The 21032-nt window shown below is 44.9% G+C and overlaps 1 protein-coding gene across 1 annotated transcript in view; it reads right to left on the bottom strand.

The window, feature by feature from the left end:
* Positions 1-15313, bottom strand: part of LOC126209983 (uncharacterized) — a 300774-nt gene extending 285461 nt beyond the window's left edge. Inside the window, exon 1 of the mRNA XM_049939093.1 lies at positions 15150-15313. Within this exon, the coding sequence (XP_049795050.1) occupies positions 15150-15302 (153 nt within the window). The 5' untranslated portion in view covers positions 15303-15313. The remainder of the gene's footprint in view (positions 1-15149) is intronic.
* Positions 15314-21032: the final 5719 nt, after the last annotated feature.

Genomic DNA, 21032 nt, shown 5'->3' with positions numbered 1-21032 from the left:
AGCTTCACTATACCTACGCTTCAGTAACTACTTCATGCACACACATCCGCTTAACTCTCGTCTTCTACACTGAAGCGCCAAAGATACTTGTATAGGGATTCGTGTTCAAATACAGAGATATGTTAACAAGCAGAATACGGCGCTGCGGTCGGCAACGCAAGTGTCTGGCGCAGTTGTCAGATCGGTTACTGCTGCTACAATGGCAGGTTTTCAAGATGTGAGTTTGAACGTGGTGTTTCACTCGCCGCAAGAGCGATGGGACAAAGCATCTCTGAGGTAGCGATGAAGTGGGGATTTTCCCGTACGACCATTTGACGAGTGTACCGTGAATATCAGTAATCCGGTGAAACATCAAATCTCACTGAGATCACTGAGGCTGGAGAAATATCTTGCAAGAACGGGATCAACGACGACTGACGAGAATCGTTCAACGCGACAAAAGTCCAACCCTTGCGCAAATTGCTGCAGATTTCAATGCTGGGCCATCAACAAGTGTCAGCGTGCGAAACACTGAACGAAACATCATCGATATGGGCTTTCGGAGTCGAAGGCCCACTCGTGTACCCTTGATGACTGCCCGACACGAAGCTTTACGCCTCGCCTGGGCCCATCAACACCAACTGTTGGTGACTGGAAACGTATTGTCTGGTCCGACGAGTCTAGTTTCAAATTGTATCGAGTGGATGGACGTGTACGGGTATGGAGACAACCTAATGAATCCATGGACGCTGCACGTCAGCAGGGGACTGTTCAAAAAGGTGGAGGCTCTGTAATGGTGTGGGGTATGTGCAGTTGGAGTGGTATGGGATCCCTGGTACGTCTAGATACGACTCTGACACGTACGTAACCATCCTGTCTGATCATCTGCATCCATTCATGTCTATTGTGCATTCCGACGGACATGGGCAATTCCAGCAGGACAATACGGCATCCCACTCGTCGTGAGGTTGTTCTAGGAACACTCTTCTGAGTTTAAGCACTTCCGCTGGCCACCAAACTCGCCAGACACGGACATTATAGAGCATATCTGGGATGCCTTGCAACGTGCTGTTGAGAAGAGATCTGCAGCGCCTGGTACTCTTACGGGTTTATGGACATCCCTGCAGGATTCATGGAGTCAATTCCCTCCAGCAGCACATCAATCCACGCCACACCGTGTTACGGCACTTCTGTGTGCCCGCGGGGACCCTACACGATATTAGGCAGGTGTACCAGTTTCTTTGGTTCTTCAGTTAAATTGCGGGCTGCAGGAGTGCATTACCGAATTTGTCCATATTTGCCATGTTGCCGGTAGAGAGCACCATTTCAGTGAACTATTTTTAATTATATGTTTTTATTTTAGCCAAAGCTGGCGTAAAATGTTGGATGGCAATATCGATCTCAACTGAGTAGTCATTGAAACTTCGTGACAGATTATAAACTGTGTGCCTTTCGCCGGTAAGCGCTCTACGGACAGCTAGCAAAGCACGATTCGCTTTAGTCATTATCAAGAGCCTACAAATACTTCAGGGCCGGTGGCCGCATCGGATCATGCTATGAGTCAATATTTGTATGAGGTACCCACTCGAAGACTGACTCATGGATCTTTTGACTCATAGCATGACGCGATGCAGCAGTAGGCTTAGTATTTATGGTCTGTTGATAACGACAGGCCGACGAAATTAGTACGGGTGTTAAACAGTTTACATGGGTATTGAATGAAACAACTCTGTAGATGTATCTTTAGAATTAAGGCTATCTGCGTGTAGTATAATGTCTGGTGGGATAGTTGTAGGTTCAGGCAACCGCTTGGGGGCTGTCAAATCCCAAAGGTAACTGCTTGGCGTTCTATCTTGACAAAGGAAAATTTTTATACTAAGATTCAAAAAGCCAAAGTACGAGTACCAGGCAAAATTGAAGAATGTCGTCATTATCTCATTAAAATCTGGGAAACGTACAATAGACTTACAGAAAAAGAAGTTTACTATGGTGAAGCCCTACTCGCACGAGAAGAAATTTATTGTGTTAATTAACTCGTTGCAAGGACAAACAAAACCACAATTATAGGACAAGATTTTTCAAGATTCAGAAGGACTGCTATCGTGCAGAATAAAAGTGGTGCCCCCAAATTAGGGTTGCCATATCTAGCTGGGACCTCGTGGGGACATTCTGAGATGGAGGTGTAGAAATGAAGTAAAAAATTTATTTAATATAATTACTTTTTATTGGAGCACAATTACATTGAATTTGTGCTGCAGAAATAGTTGGTACACCCTATTTTTCGGAAGATTTCAACCTTTTCAGCAAGCGTTTTTACGCTTTTAGGTATTAATAAAACTCCATGCAAGTCAGTTTTTTGTTAATCTGGCACCGTAAGACTGTTGACTTGTTGATATAAATAAAACCAACTGAGGCTTCATTTACATGTAGGGCTAACAGATGGCGGTCCTTCAGTACTTGAGCGAAGCTCGTAACAGTATTTTGCAAAATCGGAACAAAATTGGGTCTTGCCAAGACGTCGCGACAGGAAGGTCCGATATATCAGGGCGAATGGTATCCCTACCCAAATGCACTTCGCTAGTGCATTTCCTGCGATGTCTGTTTTTATCGTCAGGTAAAGAACTCGACCAAAAAGCTTGAAAATTAATCACATAGCGTGAACACATTCCACTGTACATCGTCATCTATCCTCACCAATATTTGGCGAAATGATGCTTAACTGTGCTATGAGAGAGAACCTTTTATGAACGTAAATAAAGTTTGTTTCACTATAGAAACTTTAAAACAACCATGTAATTGCGACAGTGCGGAGTTGATAACGTGTGCAAGAATCTGAGAGTATTACTGCCCCCCTGTCCTTACGATGGATATCACACCAGCACATGTAAACCATAAAATGTAAAATAAAAAAGTATCTAATTTTATACACGAAGTTCTCCTGCACACTTTACAATCCATTGCTGAAATTTATTTGCACATTCAAGTTCTCCTTTGCTTTTCCTATTAATATCTTTTATGGAAATGTCAATAAACGCAATATATTGAGCATTATTTCGGTTTATTTGCAGTGTAACGTAACAACTGAAAATAAAAAAAATAGAAATTTCCGCGCTGGGACTCGACTCCAAGACCCTCGGATTATCGAATGTACCGTTTCCGCTGGGCCAACCGCTGGCTGGATACCACCTTACAATAAATGTCTCATGCCATGTACGACCAGCGCCAAAAATGTTAGTTTTTGTAAACGCTTCGCCATCCTCTACTGTAACTTTCATTTCTGACCGAGCACTGCATATGTCATAAATTTGGACGAAATCGATGATGACGAACAGGACTGGTCCTCTTATTTGTAACGATGGTACTATGGCCAGGATTGTATACTGGGACTGATTCTTTAATGAGAGTGATCTGAGGATGGCACTTAGCCAACTGAAACCGGTAAACAATAAATCTTAATTTTATTTAGTGTTATCAACGCTCTTAAAATCTTCACAACTTATACAGATCACCGTATCTATTTCACCCAACGACGTCAGGTCTTACAAAGTCAGAGGTTTGTCTGACTCACCAAAGAGCATCACTGAAATGTTTAAGAAAGAGAACCGGCAGAAGCATGAAAGTAGAGGTCACTCTCTTCGCGAAAGATGAAAGATTCATGTAAGCAGACAACGACCTACTTTCCATGATGTAGAAACACTTTATAGATCACTTTGATCTCAAGCATGGAAGAATCTTAGAGAAACACAATGTGTGACACTTATATCATCAACAAATTTGATTTATAAAAAATAATTTTTCAACTGTATTTTTATTGCATCGACTTACTGTAATGTATCCATTTCTTGTATGCCTACGGCCTTGCCGGAATGGTAACACCGGTTCCCATCGCATCACCGAAGTGAAGCACTGCCGGCGTTGCCTAGCGCTTGGATGGATCGCCGTACAGGTCTGCCGAGTACTGTTGGCAAGCGGGGTGCAGTTAGTCCTTGTTAGTCCAATTGAGGAGCTACTCGACTGAGAAGTAGCGGCACCGCTCGCGAAAACTGCTGTGTGTTGACCACATGCCTCTCCCTTTCTGCATCTGGTGACACCTAAGGGCTGAGGATGACATGGCGGCTGGTCGGTACTGTTGGACCATTAAGGCCTCTTTGGACTTAGTTTCCACAGTAAAAGAGGCACTGTTGAGTAAAATAGGGTGCGGTCGGCAGAATAGCAGTAGAGGAGAGAGCGAGTGATAGTCGAGTCTCGGACGAGATGTGTAGGCGATGGATTGGCTTAGGTGAGGAGCTCAGGGGCAGAGCAAGTGGTTCCGATTTGACGATGAGACATTTTGAGAAGTTAAGAATAGCTAAGAATTGGAGGAATGATTTTCGGAATTTGATTTTCATGCAGAAACGACTCAGCAAGCAAAAGATATTCGTCGCATTGCTTTGCAAACATTTAGCGATTACAGTAGTTTGTTAATTTTGACTGTTCAGTGATTTCGAGTGTTAGCTAATGGAGACGATTTATCAATTATATGTCCAAGATGTTAGCAAGTTCCATCAACCTCTGTTAGTAGATTTTATAACTTAAAAGTAAAAATGATAGCAATTTTATAGAACAATACTTGTCTGTGATAGAGTTTAAAAGCATGACTAATTTTATTAAACGTAGTTTAAATGCTAGAAATGAAATTTTGACAAAGTTAAATAAGTCCTGATCTCATTCTGTTTTTAACTTATAATGATCCTCTCAATTTTCTTAAATGACATACATTTTGAATCCATTCTGAATGCAGTGAGCATTGTTAGCAAATCAACAGAACGAAGAGTGGGTTGTTGCTAGCGCACTCGAGCAGATGTAGTTTCGATGGATTGCTCACGCGCTGCCTGCGATATGTAAGCTATAAGAGAATCTCAGACCAGCGAGAGGTGTTGTATGCAGTGTGTGTGTGGAGTTAGCTGGGCCGGTCGTGGGGGAACGATGGCGATGCCTGAGCATTGTAGTATAAGGTAAAAACAGCCTCGCGCATATGTAGTATTGTTATATCAAGTCCCATGTAAATGCTTTTAAAAAGAAATCTCTTGATAATAATCTTTCTTACAAAAATTAACTTTTGACAATCATTCAACTCAATTTAAAGATTTTACTAATTTGTCCAATCCATGGTCATACTGATTATTGTAAAGAAAAATCAGTTGTTTCCTTTTATACATGACAAATCTATCGGCCAGCATTGCACTGGGCTGTGCCAGAAAAATTTCTTATAGGAGCAGATATACACTCCTGGAAATTGAAATAAGAACACCGTGAATTCATTGTCCCAGGAAGGGGAAACTTTATTGACACATTCCTGGGGTCAGATACATCACATGATCACACTGACAGAACCACAGGCACATAGACACAGGCAGCAGAGCATGCACAATGTCGGCACTAGTACAGTGTATATCCACCTTTCGCAGCAATGCAGGCTGCTATTCTCCCATGGAGACGATCGTAGAGATGCTGGATGTAGTCCTGTGGAACGGCTTGCCATGCCATTTCCACCTGGCGCCTCAGTTGGACCAGCGTTCGTGCTGGACGTGCAGACCGCGTGAGACGACGCTTCATCCAGTCCCAAACATGCTCAATGGGGGACAGATCCGGAGATCTTGCTGGCCAGGGTAGTTGAGTTACACCTTCTAGAGCACGTTGGGTGGCACTGGATACATGCGGACGTGCATTGTCCTGTTGGAACAGCAAGTTCCCTTGCCGGTCTAGGAATGGTAGAACGATGGGTTCGATGACGGTTTGGATGTACCGTGCACTATTCAGTGTCCCCTCGACGATCACCAGTGGTGTACGGCCAGTGTAGGAGATCGCTCCCCACACCATGATGCCGGGTGTTGGCCCTGTGTGCCTCGGTCGTATGCAGTCCTGATTGTGGCGCTCACCTGCACGGCGCCAAACACGCATACGACCATCATTGGCACCAAGGCAGAAGCGACTCTCATCGCTGAAGACGACACGTCTCCATTCGTCCCTCCATTCCCGCCTGTCGCGACACCACTGGAGGCGGGCTGCACGATGTTGGGGCGTGAGCGGAAGACGGCCTAACGGTGTGCGGGACCGTAGCCCAGCTTCATGGAGACGCTTGCGAATGGTCCTCGCCGATACCCCAGGAGCAACAGTGTCCCTAATTTGCTGGGAAGTGGCGGTGCGGTCCCCTACGGCACTGCGTACGATCCTACGGTCTTGGCGTGCATCCGTGCGTCGCTGCGGTCCGGTCCCAGGTCGACGGGCACGTGCACCTTCCGCCGACCACTGGCGACAACATCGATGTACTGTGGAGACCTCACGCCCCACGTGTTGAGCAATTCGGCGGTACGTCCACCCGGCCTCCCGCATGCCCACTATACGCCCTCGCTCAAAGTCCGTCAACTGCACATACGGTTCACGTCCACGCTGTCGCGGCATGCTACCAGTGTTAAAGACTGCGATGGAGCTCCGTATGCCACGGCAAACTGGCTGACACTGACGGCGGCGGTGCACAAATGTTGCGCAGCTAGCGCCATTCGACGGCCAACACCGCGGTTCCTGGTGTGTCCGCTGTGCCGTGCGTGTGATCATTGCTTGTACAGCCCTCTCGCAGTGTCCGGAGCAAGTATGGTGGGTCTGACACACCGGTGTCAATGTGTTCTTTTTTCCATTTCCAGGAGTGTATACGCGTTATCCGGCGACCTTATTGAGGTAAGAATTTTCAATTTATTCGGAATGATCTTTCAGGGCCATGACGCAGCGCTGCTGACGTCCAAAATTTACCAGTTTAAATTCACAGTCAATTATTGAAAGGTTATCTATTTTAATTAGGAGGTTAGTCTCAGTGAATTAAATATTATATTTTTTACTGTTGGGAGGTTATTAGAAATATTTTTTTTATCTGTGGAGAGGTTACACTAAATGTCAGTGATATATTTATTATATTTTACTGTTGGGAGGTCTTTATCGATACGTGGTAAATTGTAGCGCGAAGTGCAGTGCTTTTCTCTTTCAGCTTATTATGTCGCAACAGCATTGTCATTGGCATCAACGCTACAACGTCCGTTGCAGGTAAGATAATGTCAGAGCCTAATTACACAACCCATTTGTTGCGCAGTGAAATAAACTAGATGTTGACACGAAATGTATAGTCACTGCGAGTGAGCGTTTCCACGACAAGGTTAGTTTCATTTAATATTGTCAATGTTCAAAGTTCTTTTAATTAGAAATTACCAAATCATTTTCATTTTATTAGATACATTCCGCAACCTCTCATCATTAAACAATTTCCATTAGATACTTTCAAAGACTACTTACAACATTGTTAGAACACCAGAATTTAGCTCAGACTCACACATATCACTTTCTTACGAACGAGAAGCTGTAATTATTCTCAATTACAGCGCGCTCAGAGGCATTCTTTCTGTGCACCATACTTAATGAAAATGGGCGAAACGCATCCTCTACCAAGCACCTCACAGAGTTTTCCACAGTGTGGATTTAGATGTAGCACTGGATTTCGAAATGTGGGACATAGCGAGAGCGCTGGCGAAATTCCCGCTGTCTAGGTCATACATGTACCAGACTGCAGTTAAGAGTCGAAGGACATGATAGGAAAGTCATAAATCAGAAGGGAGTGCGATAGAGTTGTAACGTTTCCCTGACGTTATTGAATCTACACAGTTAACAAGCAGTAAAGGAAACTAAGGAGAAATCTGGAAAGGGGATTAAAGTGCATGGACAAGAACCGAAATCTTTTAGGTTTGCCGATGACGTTGAAGTTCTGTCACAGGCGGCATTGGAAGAACAGTTGAACGGAGCTGACAGTGCGTTGGAAAGAATTTGTTAGTTAGTTAGTTTCATGTTCCGTGCATCATTTGCACGACAAATAATAATATTCTGGAACGAGTCATTTTAAATACACATCAAAACTTAATTTTTGAATATTGCTAAATGTTGAAAATATATAAAGCAGTTTTTTCTTTTTTAAAAATATCTATAGGTATGAATTAGAGATTCCTCCCCACCACCATTTACACATTACAGTAATAGAAATTCTTGTACAAAATTGAAAGTCTTGACAAGGAGAAGCTTCTTTAGTTTGTTTCCAAATTTTACTTTGCTATCTGTCAGACATTTTATATCTCCCAGTAAGTTATCAAAAATTCTTGTTGCAGCATTTACGCCCCTTTTTGTGCTAAAAACACTCTTAATGTGGAGTAATGAATGTCATTTTCTTTTTAGGTACTGCAATTATATACGTCATTGTTCCATTTGAACTGCAGTGGATTATTTACAACAAGCTTCATGAGGGAATAAACGTACTGTGAAGTAGTAACCAGAATGCCCAGTTCTTTAAAAATATGTCTACAAGATGATCGTCTGTGTGCACCGTATATTACTCTTACAGCACGTTTTTAAGTAATGAAGAGTTTCTTTCTTAAGCATGAGATACACCAGGAAATTATTCAATGTGACATTATTGAATTAAGTTTGTAAAATATGTCAACTTATTGATTTGTATTTCCATACAATTTGCAATGATTCTAAGCGCAAACGTGTTGGAACTAAGAGTTCCAAAATGTGCTTTTTCCAGTTTAAATTTTCATCAGTGTGGAGACCTGAGAATTTTGCAATTTACATCATATTTATTATTTCCTCATCTTGCGTTACACTTATCGTTGGTGTAGTACCTACAGATGTGCAGATCTGAATATGTTATGTCTCTTTCAAAATTGAAGGAGAAACCATGTGCAGAAACGGGTCAGTGATACTTTGAACTACTTTTTTACTATTTTTTTTTGTTTTTGTATGTATACCTGATTAATTGCGATACTAGTATTATTTGCAAAAGAACTATGCTTGTCGCATATTAGATGAAGGTCATTTGCATATGTGATGAACAATAGTGGACCTAAAATTGCACCCTGAGGAAACCCAAATGGAATTTCTCACCGGTCAGAATTATGTCACTGGACTACATTGATTGAATTATTAAGTAAACTTTCTATATTGTTTTGTTTAGATATGACTTTATCCAGAGACTGGCGATATACCATCAGACTTTGGAAGAAACGTAATCCACACAATTCCGAAGATAGCAAGAGGCGACAAGTGCGAGAAATATCGCACAATCTGATAAGCATCCCATGCATCCAAGTTGCTGAGATGAACAACATACAGAAGAACGGAAACAAAATTGAGGATCTGTTGGATGACGATTGGCTTTAGGAAAAGTAACTGCACCACTGAGCGAGTTCTGACGTTGCGGTTGCAAGACTGAAGAAAAATGAAGATATGTTCATAGGATTTGTCGATTTGGAAAAGGCGTTCTGCAATGTCAAATAGCGGATAATGTTCGGAATTCTGAAAAAAAGCAGGGGTAAGCTATAGGAAAAGATGGGTAATTACAATATGTACAAAAACCAAGAGGAAGACGAAGAACGATCAAAAACGGTGTAAGGCAGGGATATAGTCCGTCGTACCTACTGTTGAATCTATACATCTAGGAAACAACGACGAATATAAAACCTCAAGAGTGAGATTGAAATTCTAGCTGAAAGGATGCAATTATGAGAATTGCCGATGAAATTGCTGTCCTCAGAGAAAGTGAAGGAATTACAGGGTCTGTAGAATGAATGAAGACTCAACTGACTACAGAACATGGACAGAGAGTAAACAGAAGAAAGACCTAAGTAACGAGAAGTAGCAGAAATGAAAAAAGCGAGAAACTTAACATCAGAATCGGTGATCACGAAGCAAATGAACTTAAGAAATTCTACTCTCAGGTAGTAAATTAACTCATGACGGACGGAGCAAGGAGGATGTAGAACGTACACTAGCATTGCCTAAAAGGGCATTCCTGGCCAAGAGAAATGTACCAGTAAGAAACATAGGCCTTAATTTGAGGAAGAAATTTCTGCGAATATTTATTGTATAGTAGCAAAACACGGACTATGGGTAAACCGGAACAGAAGAGAATCGAAGCTTTTGACTTGTGAGGCTACGGAAGAATGTTGAAAATTAGGTGCAGTGATAAGGTAAGGAATGAGGAGGTTCTTCGCAGAATCTGCGACGGAAGGAAAATATGGAAAACACTGACAAGAAGAATGGACACGTTGATAGGATATGTGTTAAGATAACCGGAATAACATCCGTGGTGCTAGAGGGAGCTGTAGAGGGTAAAAGCTTAGAGGAATACGGAGATCGGAATACATCCAGCAGATAACTGAGGAGGTAGGATGCTACTGTGAAATGAATAGATTGGCACAGGAAAGGAATTCATGGCGGACCCCCTATAACTAGTCAGAAAATGTACGACTCAAAATAAATAAATAACGGTACTGTTAGCCAAATACAGAACGTGCTTGTCATATTTGAGAGGAATTTCGGTTGATGGATAATTTGACAACATGCAAACGTTGTTTGTGTTGATTCGTCGCATATGTTTGGTGAAAATGAGTTTTATTACAATCTATCGTCAGTTTGCACAACTATCGAAATTACGATCAAGGGTAAAAATAAAACTGCACTAGCAGTTACCAAATAGTCGAGGTGTCGCGTCTTTTCCCGCGATATTCCTGGTATCACGCAGAAAGAAGTTAAAAAGACCGTCAGTATTCTGCACATAAGATGCAAGCGGGAGTGTGTTAAAATAAAACGTAAGCTCTCCAGTTCTTCAACGGACGATGTAGGGTATATGCTCCCACGATGATGTTTTTCAACTAACCGTTATTAGAGGACCAAGTAGAAGAGTATAACTGTTCGCATACTTGCATCATTTCTTCCAGTACGAGGGTGAAGTGATTCTAAACAAGTTATTAAGAGCTTCACTGTCTATTTGGAGAAAGTTCACGCGATCGTCATCTTCCGAGTGTAACATTGCCTTTAACAGGTTTTCAGTGCACATTTCTCTCTCATGTTAAGCCGTCTCCTGCACCAGCGATTGTTTTCTTCTTCTTTTTCCATAAAGGCTGTGCCGGAGTCAGTGCCAGAAATGTTTTATCTGCATTCGTAGCCACAAGTGTCGAAATACAGTGTACACGCAGCCTCTGCTTCAAAGGCGAGGTTAAACTGAAAAACTTGTTGGATCGCCTACGGGCTTGATTGGCATATCCGTGGATAGATAAGAGCGAATTTGACCAACAACTTTGATCGTAAATGGGAGCCTTTAGAAAGATCTGGGTTTAATTGTCCGTCGACGACAATGTCGTTAGAGCCAGGGGTCAAGGTCGTACACTGAACGAACTGGACGTGAATCCTGGAGATTTTTGTCAGCAGCTCGTGTCTGGTGGCTAACGTTGCTGCCTCTGGATTACGGGGCCCCAGGTTCGATTCCCGGCCGGGTTGGGGATTTTCTCTGCCCGGGCACTGGGTGTTTGTGTTGTCCTCCTCTTTCATCATCATCACCATCGTCATTCGTGACAGTTGCCAGATTGGACTGTGTAAAAATTGGGACTTTGTACGAGAGCTGATGATTCCGCAGTTGAGCGCTCCCCAAACCAAACATCACTGTCAATAGATTGTCCAGCCATCCACAGTTAGGTTCTCCGTGGTTTACCTAAATCGCTACAGGCAGATGCACGGTTGGTTCAAAAATGGTTCAAATGGCTCTGAGCACTATGGGACTTTACATCTGAGGTCATCAGTCCCCTAGAACTAACCTAAGGACAACACACACATCCATGCCCGAGGCAGGATTCGAACCTGCGACCGTAGCAGTCGCTCGGCTCTGGACTGAAGCGCCTACAACCGCTCGGCCACCGTGGCCGGCGATGCCAGGTTGATTAAATCGAAAATGGTGTAGCCGACTTAAGGGGGGTAGGACGTCAAAGGGGCCGACTTGCAGTAGGAGAGGCATCGCCGGCCGCGGTGGTCTAGCGGTTCTGGCGCTGCAGTCCGGAACCGCGGGACTGCTACGGTCGCAGGTTCGAATCCTGCCTCGGGCATGGGTGTGTGTGATGTCCTTAGGTTAGTTAGGTTTAAGTAGTTCTAAGTTCTAGGGGACTTATGACCTAAGATGTTGAGTCCCATAGTGCTCAGAGCCATTTTTTTGAGAGGCATCACAGGACATTTTAATTTCCACTGTCTATACTTTTACAAATAAATTCATAAACCTTTGTCAGCATCACCAGGAAGGATTCAGGATTCACACTCATTGCAATGGAAGTTCGAAAACATAACATTTTTTCACTTGCTAATGGCTGCATTTGTTGCTATAGGTACACTTTTCTTCATAAGTTAGAGAGATTCTTCGATGAATTTTGCACAGCATACATACCATACTTACAGATGTATGAAACTCTAGAATTTATTTAATTTATGAAAAACGAATGATCTGTTGTATTTTAAATTTCATGTTTAGAAAAAACACAAATTTTCTAGTTAATTGCCTCAATTTTAATCACAGTTTTTAATAGATCTCGAAAATTCTAGAGTTTCACACACCTTTAAGTATGGTTTGTATGCTGTGCAAAATTCATCGAACCAGCTCTCTCACTTATGAAGAAAAGTGTACCTATAGCAACAAATGCTGCCATTAGTAAGTAAAAAAAATTACTTCGTTATGTTTTCGAACTTCCACTGCTATGAGTGTGGATTCTGAACCCTTCCTGGTCATTCTGACGAAGTTTTATGAATTTATTTGTAAAAGTATAGACAGTGGAAATTAAAATGTCCTCTGGTGCCTCTCCTGCTCCAAGTCGGCACGTTTGATGTCCTACCCCCCTTAAATCCCCAATCTCAATTTTTGAACTTCGTCGCCGTCAGAAAGTCAAACCCTAGAATGAAATTTGCACTCTACAGCGGAGTGTGCGCTGATATGAAACTTCCTGGCAGATTAAAACTTTGTGCCGGACCGAGACTCGTACTCGGGACCTTTGCCGTTCGCGGGCAAGTGCTCTACCAACTGAGCTACCCAACCACGACTCACGCCCCGTCCTCACAGCCAGTCCTTCCGCCAGTACCTCGTCTCCTACCTTCCAAACTTTACAGAAGCTCTCCTGCGAACCAGTAAAGTTTTGAAGGTAGGAGACGAGGTACTGGTAGAAGTAAAGCTGCGAGGACGGGGCGTGAGTCGTGGTTGGGTAGCTCAGTTGGTAGAGCACTTGCCCGCGAAAGGCAAAGGTCCCGAGTTCGAGTCTCGGTCCGGCACACAATCTCCCAGGAAGTTTCAGTCAAACCCTAACCTTCCTTCTTCCGTGGCTAGATAAGAGCGAGTTCGCCAAAGAAATGTTATCGTTTAGGATTCACACTGAAGAACAGGCTGGTAGACCACGGACTAACATGGGGAACCGCATTACACGAGACCTCGGTCTGAAGACTACATGTAAGATGGGGGTGTTTATTTGGGGTAGAGCCCTCATATACTGTGGTAGCTGCTTCAGGCAGAGTTCACGCTTCCACAGGAAATAACCTGAGGTAGCCAAAAGCCTTGCATTGTCGATGACCGTAGCCGGGCGCGGGAGCGCTATGCTGCGCTGCGCAGTTCCGGTGGTACTGTTACCGACGACTGTGCCGCTAAAGCGGAGTTATTGAATGCAGTTTTCCGAAATTCCTTCACCAGGGAAGACGAATGGAATATTCCACAATTTGAAACACGAACAGCTGCTGGCATGAGATTCTTAGAAGTAGATACCTTAGGGGTTGCGAAGTAACTCAAATCGGGCAAGTCCTCAGGTCCAGATTGTATACCGATTAGGTTCCTTTCAGATTACGCTGATACAATAGCTCCCTACTTAGCAATCATATACAACCGCTCGCTCACCGATAGATCTGTGCCTACAGATTGGAAAATTGCGCAGGTCGCACCAGTGTTTAAGAAGGGTAGTAGGAGTAATCCATCGAACTACAGACCTATATCATTGACGTCGGTTTGCAGTAGGGTTTTGGAGCATATACTGTATTTAAACAATATGAATCACCTCGAAGGGAACGATCTATTGATACGTAATCAGCATGGTTTCAGAAAACATCGTTCTTGTGCAACGCAGCTAGCTCTTTATTCGCACGAAGTAATGGCCGCTATCGACAGGGGATCTCAAGTTGATTCCGTATTTCTAGATTTCCGGAAAGCCTTTGACACCGTTCCTCACAAGCGACTTCTAGTCAAGCTGCGGGCCTATGGGGTATCTCTCAGTTGTGCGACTGGATTCGTGATTTTCTGTCAGGAAGGTCGCAGTTCGTAGTAACAGACGGCAAATCATCGAGTAAAATTCAAGTGATATCAGGTGTTCCCCAGGGAAGCGTCCTGGGACCTCTGCTGTTCCTGATCTATATAAATGACCTGGGTGACAATCTGAGCAGTTCTCTTAGGTTGTTCGCAGATGATGCTGTAATTTACCGTCTATTAAGGTCATCCAAAGACCAGCATCAGTTGCAAAGCGATTTAGAAAAGATTGCTGTATGGTGTGGTAGGTGGCAGTTGACGCTAAATAGCGAAAAGTGTGAGGTGATCCACACGAGTTCCAAAAGAAATCCGTTGGAATTCGATTACTCGATAAATAGTACAATTCTCAAGGCTGTCAAATCAACTAAGTACCTGGGTGTTAAAATTACGAACAACTTCAGTTGTAAAGACCATATAGATAATATTGTGGGGAAGGCGAGCCAAAGGTTGCATTTCATCGGCAGGACACTTAGAAGATGCAAGTCCACTAAAGAGACAGCCTACACTACACTCGTTCGTCCTCTGTTAGAATATTGCTGCGCGGTGTGGGATCCTTACCAGGTGGAATTGACGGAGGACATCGAAAGGGTGCAAAAAAGGGCAGCTCGTTTTGTATTATCACGTAATAGGGGAGAGAGTGTGGCAGATATGATACGCGAGTTGGGATGGAAGTCATTAAAGCAAAGACGTTACTCGCAGCGGCGAGATCTATTTACGAAATTTCAGTCACCAACTTTCTCTTCCGAATGCGAAAATATTTTGTTGAGCCCAACCTACATAGGTAGGAATGATCATCAAAATAAAATAAGAGAAATCAGAGCTCGAACAAAAAGGTTTAGGTGTTCGTTTTTCCCTCGCGGTGTTCGGGAGTGGAATGGTAGAGAGATAGTACGATTGTGGTTCGATGAAGCCTCTGCCAAGTACTTAAGTGCGAATTGTAGAGTAGTCATGTAGATGTAGATGTAGATGTAGATGAGGGAAGATCCAGCTGGTCACTCACCGTCTCTACTCGAGCGGACGCCCTCGCGGACCGCGAAGGCACCGAGGTGGTGGCCTCGACCGCGGCTGCGGTGGTCGGCGCCGACGACGCGGCCGTCGACACGCGGCCGCCGGCTGCGGAGGCGGTCAGTAGCAGCAGCACGAGGAACCACATCTCGGGTCCCACTGGCCCGTATCTGTCGCGCCGCGCCCGTTTCTACCCCACCATGCAGACGGGCCGCATCGCCTCCAGCCGATAACCTCACGTCGCCGCTCCACTCGGCCGCGTCATGTATTATTTGCAGAGGCGACCGCCCGGCTGCCAGCTCCGAAAACACCGACCGTGCACCGTGTGCAACGGCGCTCCTCAGAGAAAGCGTGACTCGGCAGCCGTCGTCCTTAGCTGCTACTCTGGCGATAGGGATGTAATCAATCTACGCGATTAACAAAAGACTGTTTATTTTCTGCTATACACGTAAGCAGTAAAGGAAACAAAAGAAAAATACGGAGTAGGTATCAAAATCCATGGAGAAAAAAAAAACTCTTTGAGGTTCGCCGATGACAATGTAATTCTGTCAGAGACAGCAAAGGACTTGGAAGAGCAGTTGAACGGAATGGACAGTGTCTTGAAAGGAGGATATAAGATGAACATCAACAAAAGCAAAACGAGGACAATGCAATGTAAACGAATTAGGTCGGGTGATGCTGAGGGAATTAGATTAGGAAATGAGACACTTAAAGTAGTAAAGGAGTATTGCTATTTGGGGAGCAAAGTAACTGATGATGGTCGAAGTAGAGACGATATAAAATGTAGACTGGCAATGGCAAGGAAAGCGTTTCTACAGAAGAGGAATTTGTTAACATCTAGTACAGATTTAAGTGTCAGGAAGTCGTTTCTGAAACTATTTGTATGGAGTATAGCCATACATGGAAGTGAAACGTGGACGATAAATAGTTTGGACAAGAAGAGAATAGAAGATTGCGAAATGTGGTGTTACAGAAGAATGCTGAAGATTACATGGGTAGATCACATAACGAATGAAGTATTGAATAGGATTGGGAAGAAGAGAAGTTTGTGTCACAACTTGACTAGAAGAAGGGATCGGTTGGTAGGACATGTTCTGAGGCATCAAGGGATCGCCAATTTAATTCAAAAATATGGCTCTGAGCACTATGGGACTCAACTGCTGAGGTCATTAGTCCCCTAGAACTTAGAACTAGTTAAACCTAACTAACCTAAGGACATCACAAACCTCCATGCCCGAGACAGGATTCGAACCTGCGACCGTAGCGGTCTTACGGTTCCAGACTGCAGCGCCTTTAACCGCACGGCCACTTCGGCCGGCACCTATTTAGTACTGGAGGGCAGCGTGGAGGGTAAAAATCGTAGAGGGAGACCAAGAGACGTATACACTAAGCAGATTCAGAAGGATGTAGGTTGTAGTAAGTGCTGGGAGATGAAGAAACTTGCACAGGATAGAGTAGCATGGAGAGCTGCATCAAACCAGTCTCAGGACTGAAGACCACAACAGCAACAACAACATACACGTTTAGCTTCTTTTTACTTACGAAGCATCTTCAGTGGCCTGAAAAACATGTTTGTTTTGCACATACAGAGGATAAACAAAATTACTTGGGAATGGTTTATCAAATGGTTCAAATGGCTCTGAGCACTATGAGACTCAACTGCTGAGGTCATAAGTCCCCTAGAACTTAGAACTACTTAAACCTGACTAACCTAAGGACATCACACACATCCATGCCCGAGGCAGGATTCGAACCTGCGACCGTAGCAGTCACGCGGTTCCTGACTATAGTGTCTAGAACCGCTCGGCCAGTTCGGCCGGCGATGGTTTATCAATAAGGGGTTGGAGCCCCATTTGCCCGTAATGTAGCTGTGATTCTTCTTGTAATACTAGCATATGATGATTGTGTATATAGTGGAATGTTATGCCACTCTTCGATCAGAACCTCTTCTGACTTCTGTTGTGACTAGAGAGGCGGATTTGCTCCGGACTCTGCGCTCCTGTACCGTCCACAAGGGTTCGATAACGCCGGGGACTGCACTGGCCAGGGAAAACGCTGCAGTTCAGTTGCATGCTCCTCATATCACGACTGTACTGTCCTGGCTGTGTGAATGGGTGTATTATCGTCCTGGAATATGGCATGATTGTTGGGAAACAAAAATATCGTCCTGAAGTATGGCATCATTGTTGAGAAACAACATTTGAATCTTGGGATGTACCTGATCAGATAAAATGTTGTCCACATCTCATGGTCTAGTGGCTAGTGATGCTACCTCTGCATCACAGAGTTCGGGTTTCGATTCCCGGCCGGGTTCGGGACTTTCTCTCCCTGGGAAGAGTATGTTTGTGTTGTCCTCATCATTTCGCCATCATCTTCATCATTCGTGACAGTGGCTGGTTTGGACTGTGAAGAAAATTGGCCGGCCGGGGTGGCAGAACGGTTCTCGGCGCTACAGTCTGGAACCACGCGACCGATACGGTCGCAGGTTCGAATCCTGCCTCGGGCATGGATGTGTGTGATGCCCTTAGATTAGTTAGGTTTAAGTAGTTCTAAGTTCTAGGGGACTGATGACCTCAGAAGTTAAGTCCCTTAGTGCTCAGAGCCATTTTTTTGAAGAAAATTGGACTGTGAAAACATGGGACTTTGTAGGGGTGCTGATGACCGAGCAGTTGAGCGCCCCACAAACCAAACATCATCATCGCCGTCATCACCTAAAATGTTCACGTAATCGGTGGCTGTAACACGGCCTTTGAGTGTAATGATAGAACTTGCAGAATACCATCACACTTCCACCTCGATGCTTAACCGTTGCAATCGAGCAATCAGGACTGTTGGTTTCTTTTGGCGTTCTCCAGGCGTAAACCCGGCCCGATGTTGGCAATAACGAAAACGTTGACTTGTCGTACCACATGCCGCGTATCCGCTGATCAGCCGTCCAGGATTTATGCCCCCGACACCACGTTTTACGCTTCTCCGCGTTGGTTGTCGTCGCTAATGGTTTCGGTATAGCAGCCCGTCCACGAATATTCGCTTTATGGAGTTCTCAGCGGACAGTGTCGATAGGTACGGGGTCCCGTAGATGGCTATTGAGTTTCGTGTTGTTTTGACTCAATTCATGTTAGCGAAAGACGATCTCTGTCATTTAGTTTTGATTTGCGTACACTATTAAGTTTACACGCTGATGTCTTTCCATGTTTTGTGGAGGCTGCCGTGATTGTTGCAACAGTTGCTCTTGAAACATTCAATAAGTTGTCTGTCTCAGTTACTGATGTTCCAGCTGATCGGGCCCCCACAATCCTTCGTTGGATCTCTGTTAGGTCTTTCACTGGACGTCGACCTCGGCCTCTGAATGCAAATACGACGTGCGCACTACTCGTAAACAGTCTGCACTGATGCCCATTCCGTACTGAACACGCACAGTCCAGCGCGATACGTACCTTACCTGTGTTGTTGGCCTTCAAACACAACCATCCCATTACTACCACTCTACACATTATTTGCCTATCCCCTGTACATACTCTAAGACAAAAAAAAGACGCACCACGATAAAAGTATCCGAATGGGACGAAACTCGTCACATCTTATCTACATGTACAGACAGGCAAAATATTATACACTACTGGCCATTAAAATTGCTACACCAAGAAGAAATGCAGATGATAAACGGGTATTCATTGGACAAATATATTATACTAGATCTGACATGTGTTTACATTTTCACGCAATTTCGGTGCATGGATCCTGAGAAATCAGTACCCAGAACAACCACCTCTGGCCGTAGTAACGGCCTTGATACGCCTGGGCATTGAGTCACACAGAACTTGGATGGAGTGTACAGGTACAGCTGCCCATGCAGCTTCAACACGATACCACAGTTCATCAAGAGTAGTGGCTGGTGTATTGTGACGAGCCAGTTGCTCGGCCACCATTGACCAGACGTTTAGAGTCGGTGAGAGATATGGAGAATGAGCTGGCCAGGGCAGCAGTCGAACATGTTCTGTATCCAGAAAGGCCCGTACAGGACCTGCAACATGCGGTCGTGCATTATCCGGCTGAAATTTAGGGTTTCGCAGGGATCGAATGAAGGGTAGAGCCACGGGTCGTAACACATCTGAAATGTAACGTCCACTGTTCAAAGTGCCGTCAATGCGAACAAGAGGTGACCGAGACGTGTAACCAATGGCACCCCATACCATCACGCTGGGTGATACGCCAGTACGCCGATGACCAATACACGCTTCCAATGTGCGTTCACCGCGATTTCGCCAAACAAGGATGCGACCATCATGATGCTGTAAACAGAACCTGGATTCATCCGAAAAAATGACGTTTTTCCATTCGTGCACCCAGGTTCGTCGTTGAGTTCACCATCGCAGGGGCTCCTGTCTGTGATGCAGCGTCAAGGGTCACCGCAGCCATGGTCTCCGAGCTCATAGTTCATGCTGCCGCAAACGTCGTCGAGCTGTTCGTGCAGATGGGTTTTGTCTTGCAAACGTCCCCATCTGTTGACTCAGGGATCGAGACGTGGCTGCACGATCCGTTACAGCCATGCGGGTAAGATGCCTGTCATCTCGACTGCTAGTGATACGAGGCCGTTGGGATCCAGCACGGCGTTCCGTATTACCCCCCTGAACCCACCGAGGCATATTCTGCTAACAGTCATTGGAACTCGACCAACGCGAGCAGCAATGTCGCGATACGATAAACCGCAATCGCGATAGGCTACAATCTGACCTTTATCAAAGTCGGAAACGTGATGGTACGCATTTATCCTCCTTACACGAGTCATCACAACTACGTTTCACCAGGCAACGCCGGTGAACTGCTGTTTGTGTATGAGAAATCGGTTGGAAACTTTCCCCATGTCAGCACGTTGTAGGTGTCGCCACCGGCGCCAACCTTTTGCGTATGCTCTGAAACGCTAATGATTTGCATATCACAGCATCTGCTTCCTGTCGGTTAAATTTCGCGTCTGTAGCACGTCATCTTCGTGGTGTAGCAATTTTAATGGCCAGTAGTGTAATTTCAGAAAAAGTGTATGATCTATTCAAAAGAGGAAGCTTCACAAATTGAGCAAGTTAATAACGTGTACGTCCACCACTGGCTCTTACGCAAGCAGTTACTCTACTCTCTAATGATTGAGGCAGTTGTTGGAAGCCCTCCTGAGGGACATCGTGTAAAATTCTGTCCAACAGGCGCTTTATATCGTCAAAATCGCGAGCTGTTTGGAGGGCTGTGCCCATCATGCTCCAAACGTTCTCAAATGGGGAGAGATTCGGCGACCTTGTTGGCCAAAGAACGTCCTTGTATGGGAGGGCATTATCTTACTGAAAAGTAAGCGCAGGTCAACAAACGAGGACGTAGAATACTGTCATCGTACCGATATGTTACGAGGATGCTACGGATGACAACCAAAGGCGTCCTGCTGTGAAATAAAATGGCACAACAGACCATCACTCCCGGCTGTCGGGCTGTATGCCGAGCGACGATTTGGTTGGTATGATACCGCAGTCTGGGGCGTCTCATCGGGGTCCATTTCGAAGCGGGACTATGACTGAAGACAACTACACTCCTGGAAATGGAAAAAAGAACACATTGACACCGGTGTGTCAGACCCACCATACTTGCTCCGGACACTGCGAGAGGGCTGTACAAGCAATGATAACACGCACGGCACAGCGGACTCACCAGGAACCGCGGTGTTGGCCGTCGAATGGCGCTAGCTGCGCAGCATTTGTGCACCGCCGCCGTCAGTGTCAGCCAGTTTGCCGTGGCGTACGGAGCTCCATCGCAGTCTTTAACACTGGCAGCATGCCGCGACAGCGTGGACGTGAACCGTATGTGCAGTTGACGGACTTTGAGCGAGGGCGTATAGTGG

Source organism: Schistocerca nitens, chromosome 10, assembly GCF_023898315.1.
Source record: "Schistocerca nitens isolate TAMUIC-IGC-003100 chromosome 10, iqSchNite1.1, whole genome shotgun sequence".
NCBI lineage: Eukaryota > Metazoa > Arthropoda > Insecta > Orthoptera > Acrididae > Schistocerca > Schistocerca nitens.
Note: the sequence above shows the minus strand (reverse complement) of the source record. Positions and strands in the feature narration are given on the sequence as shown.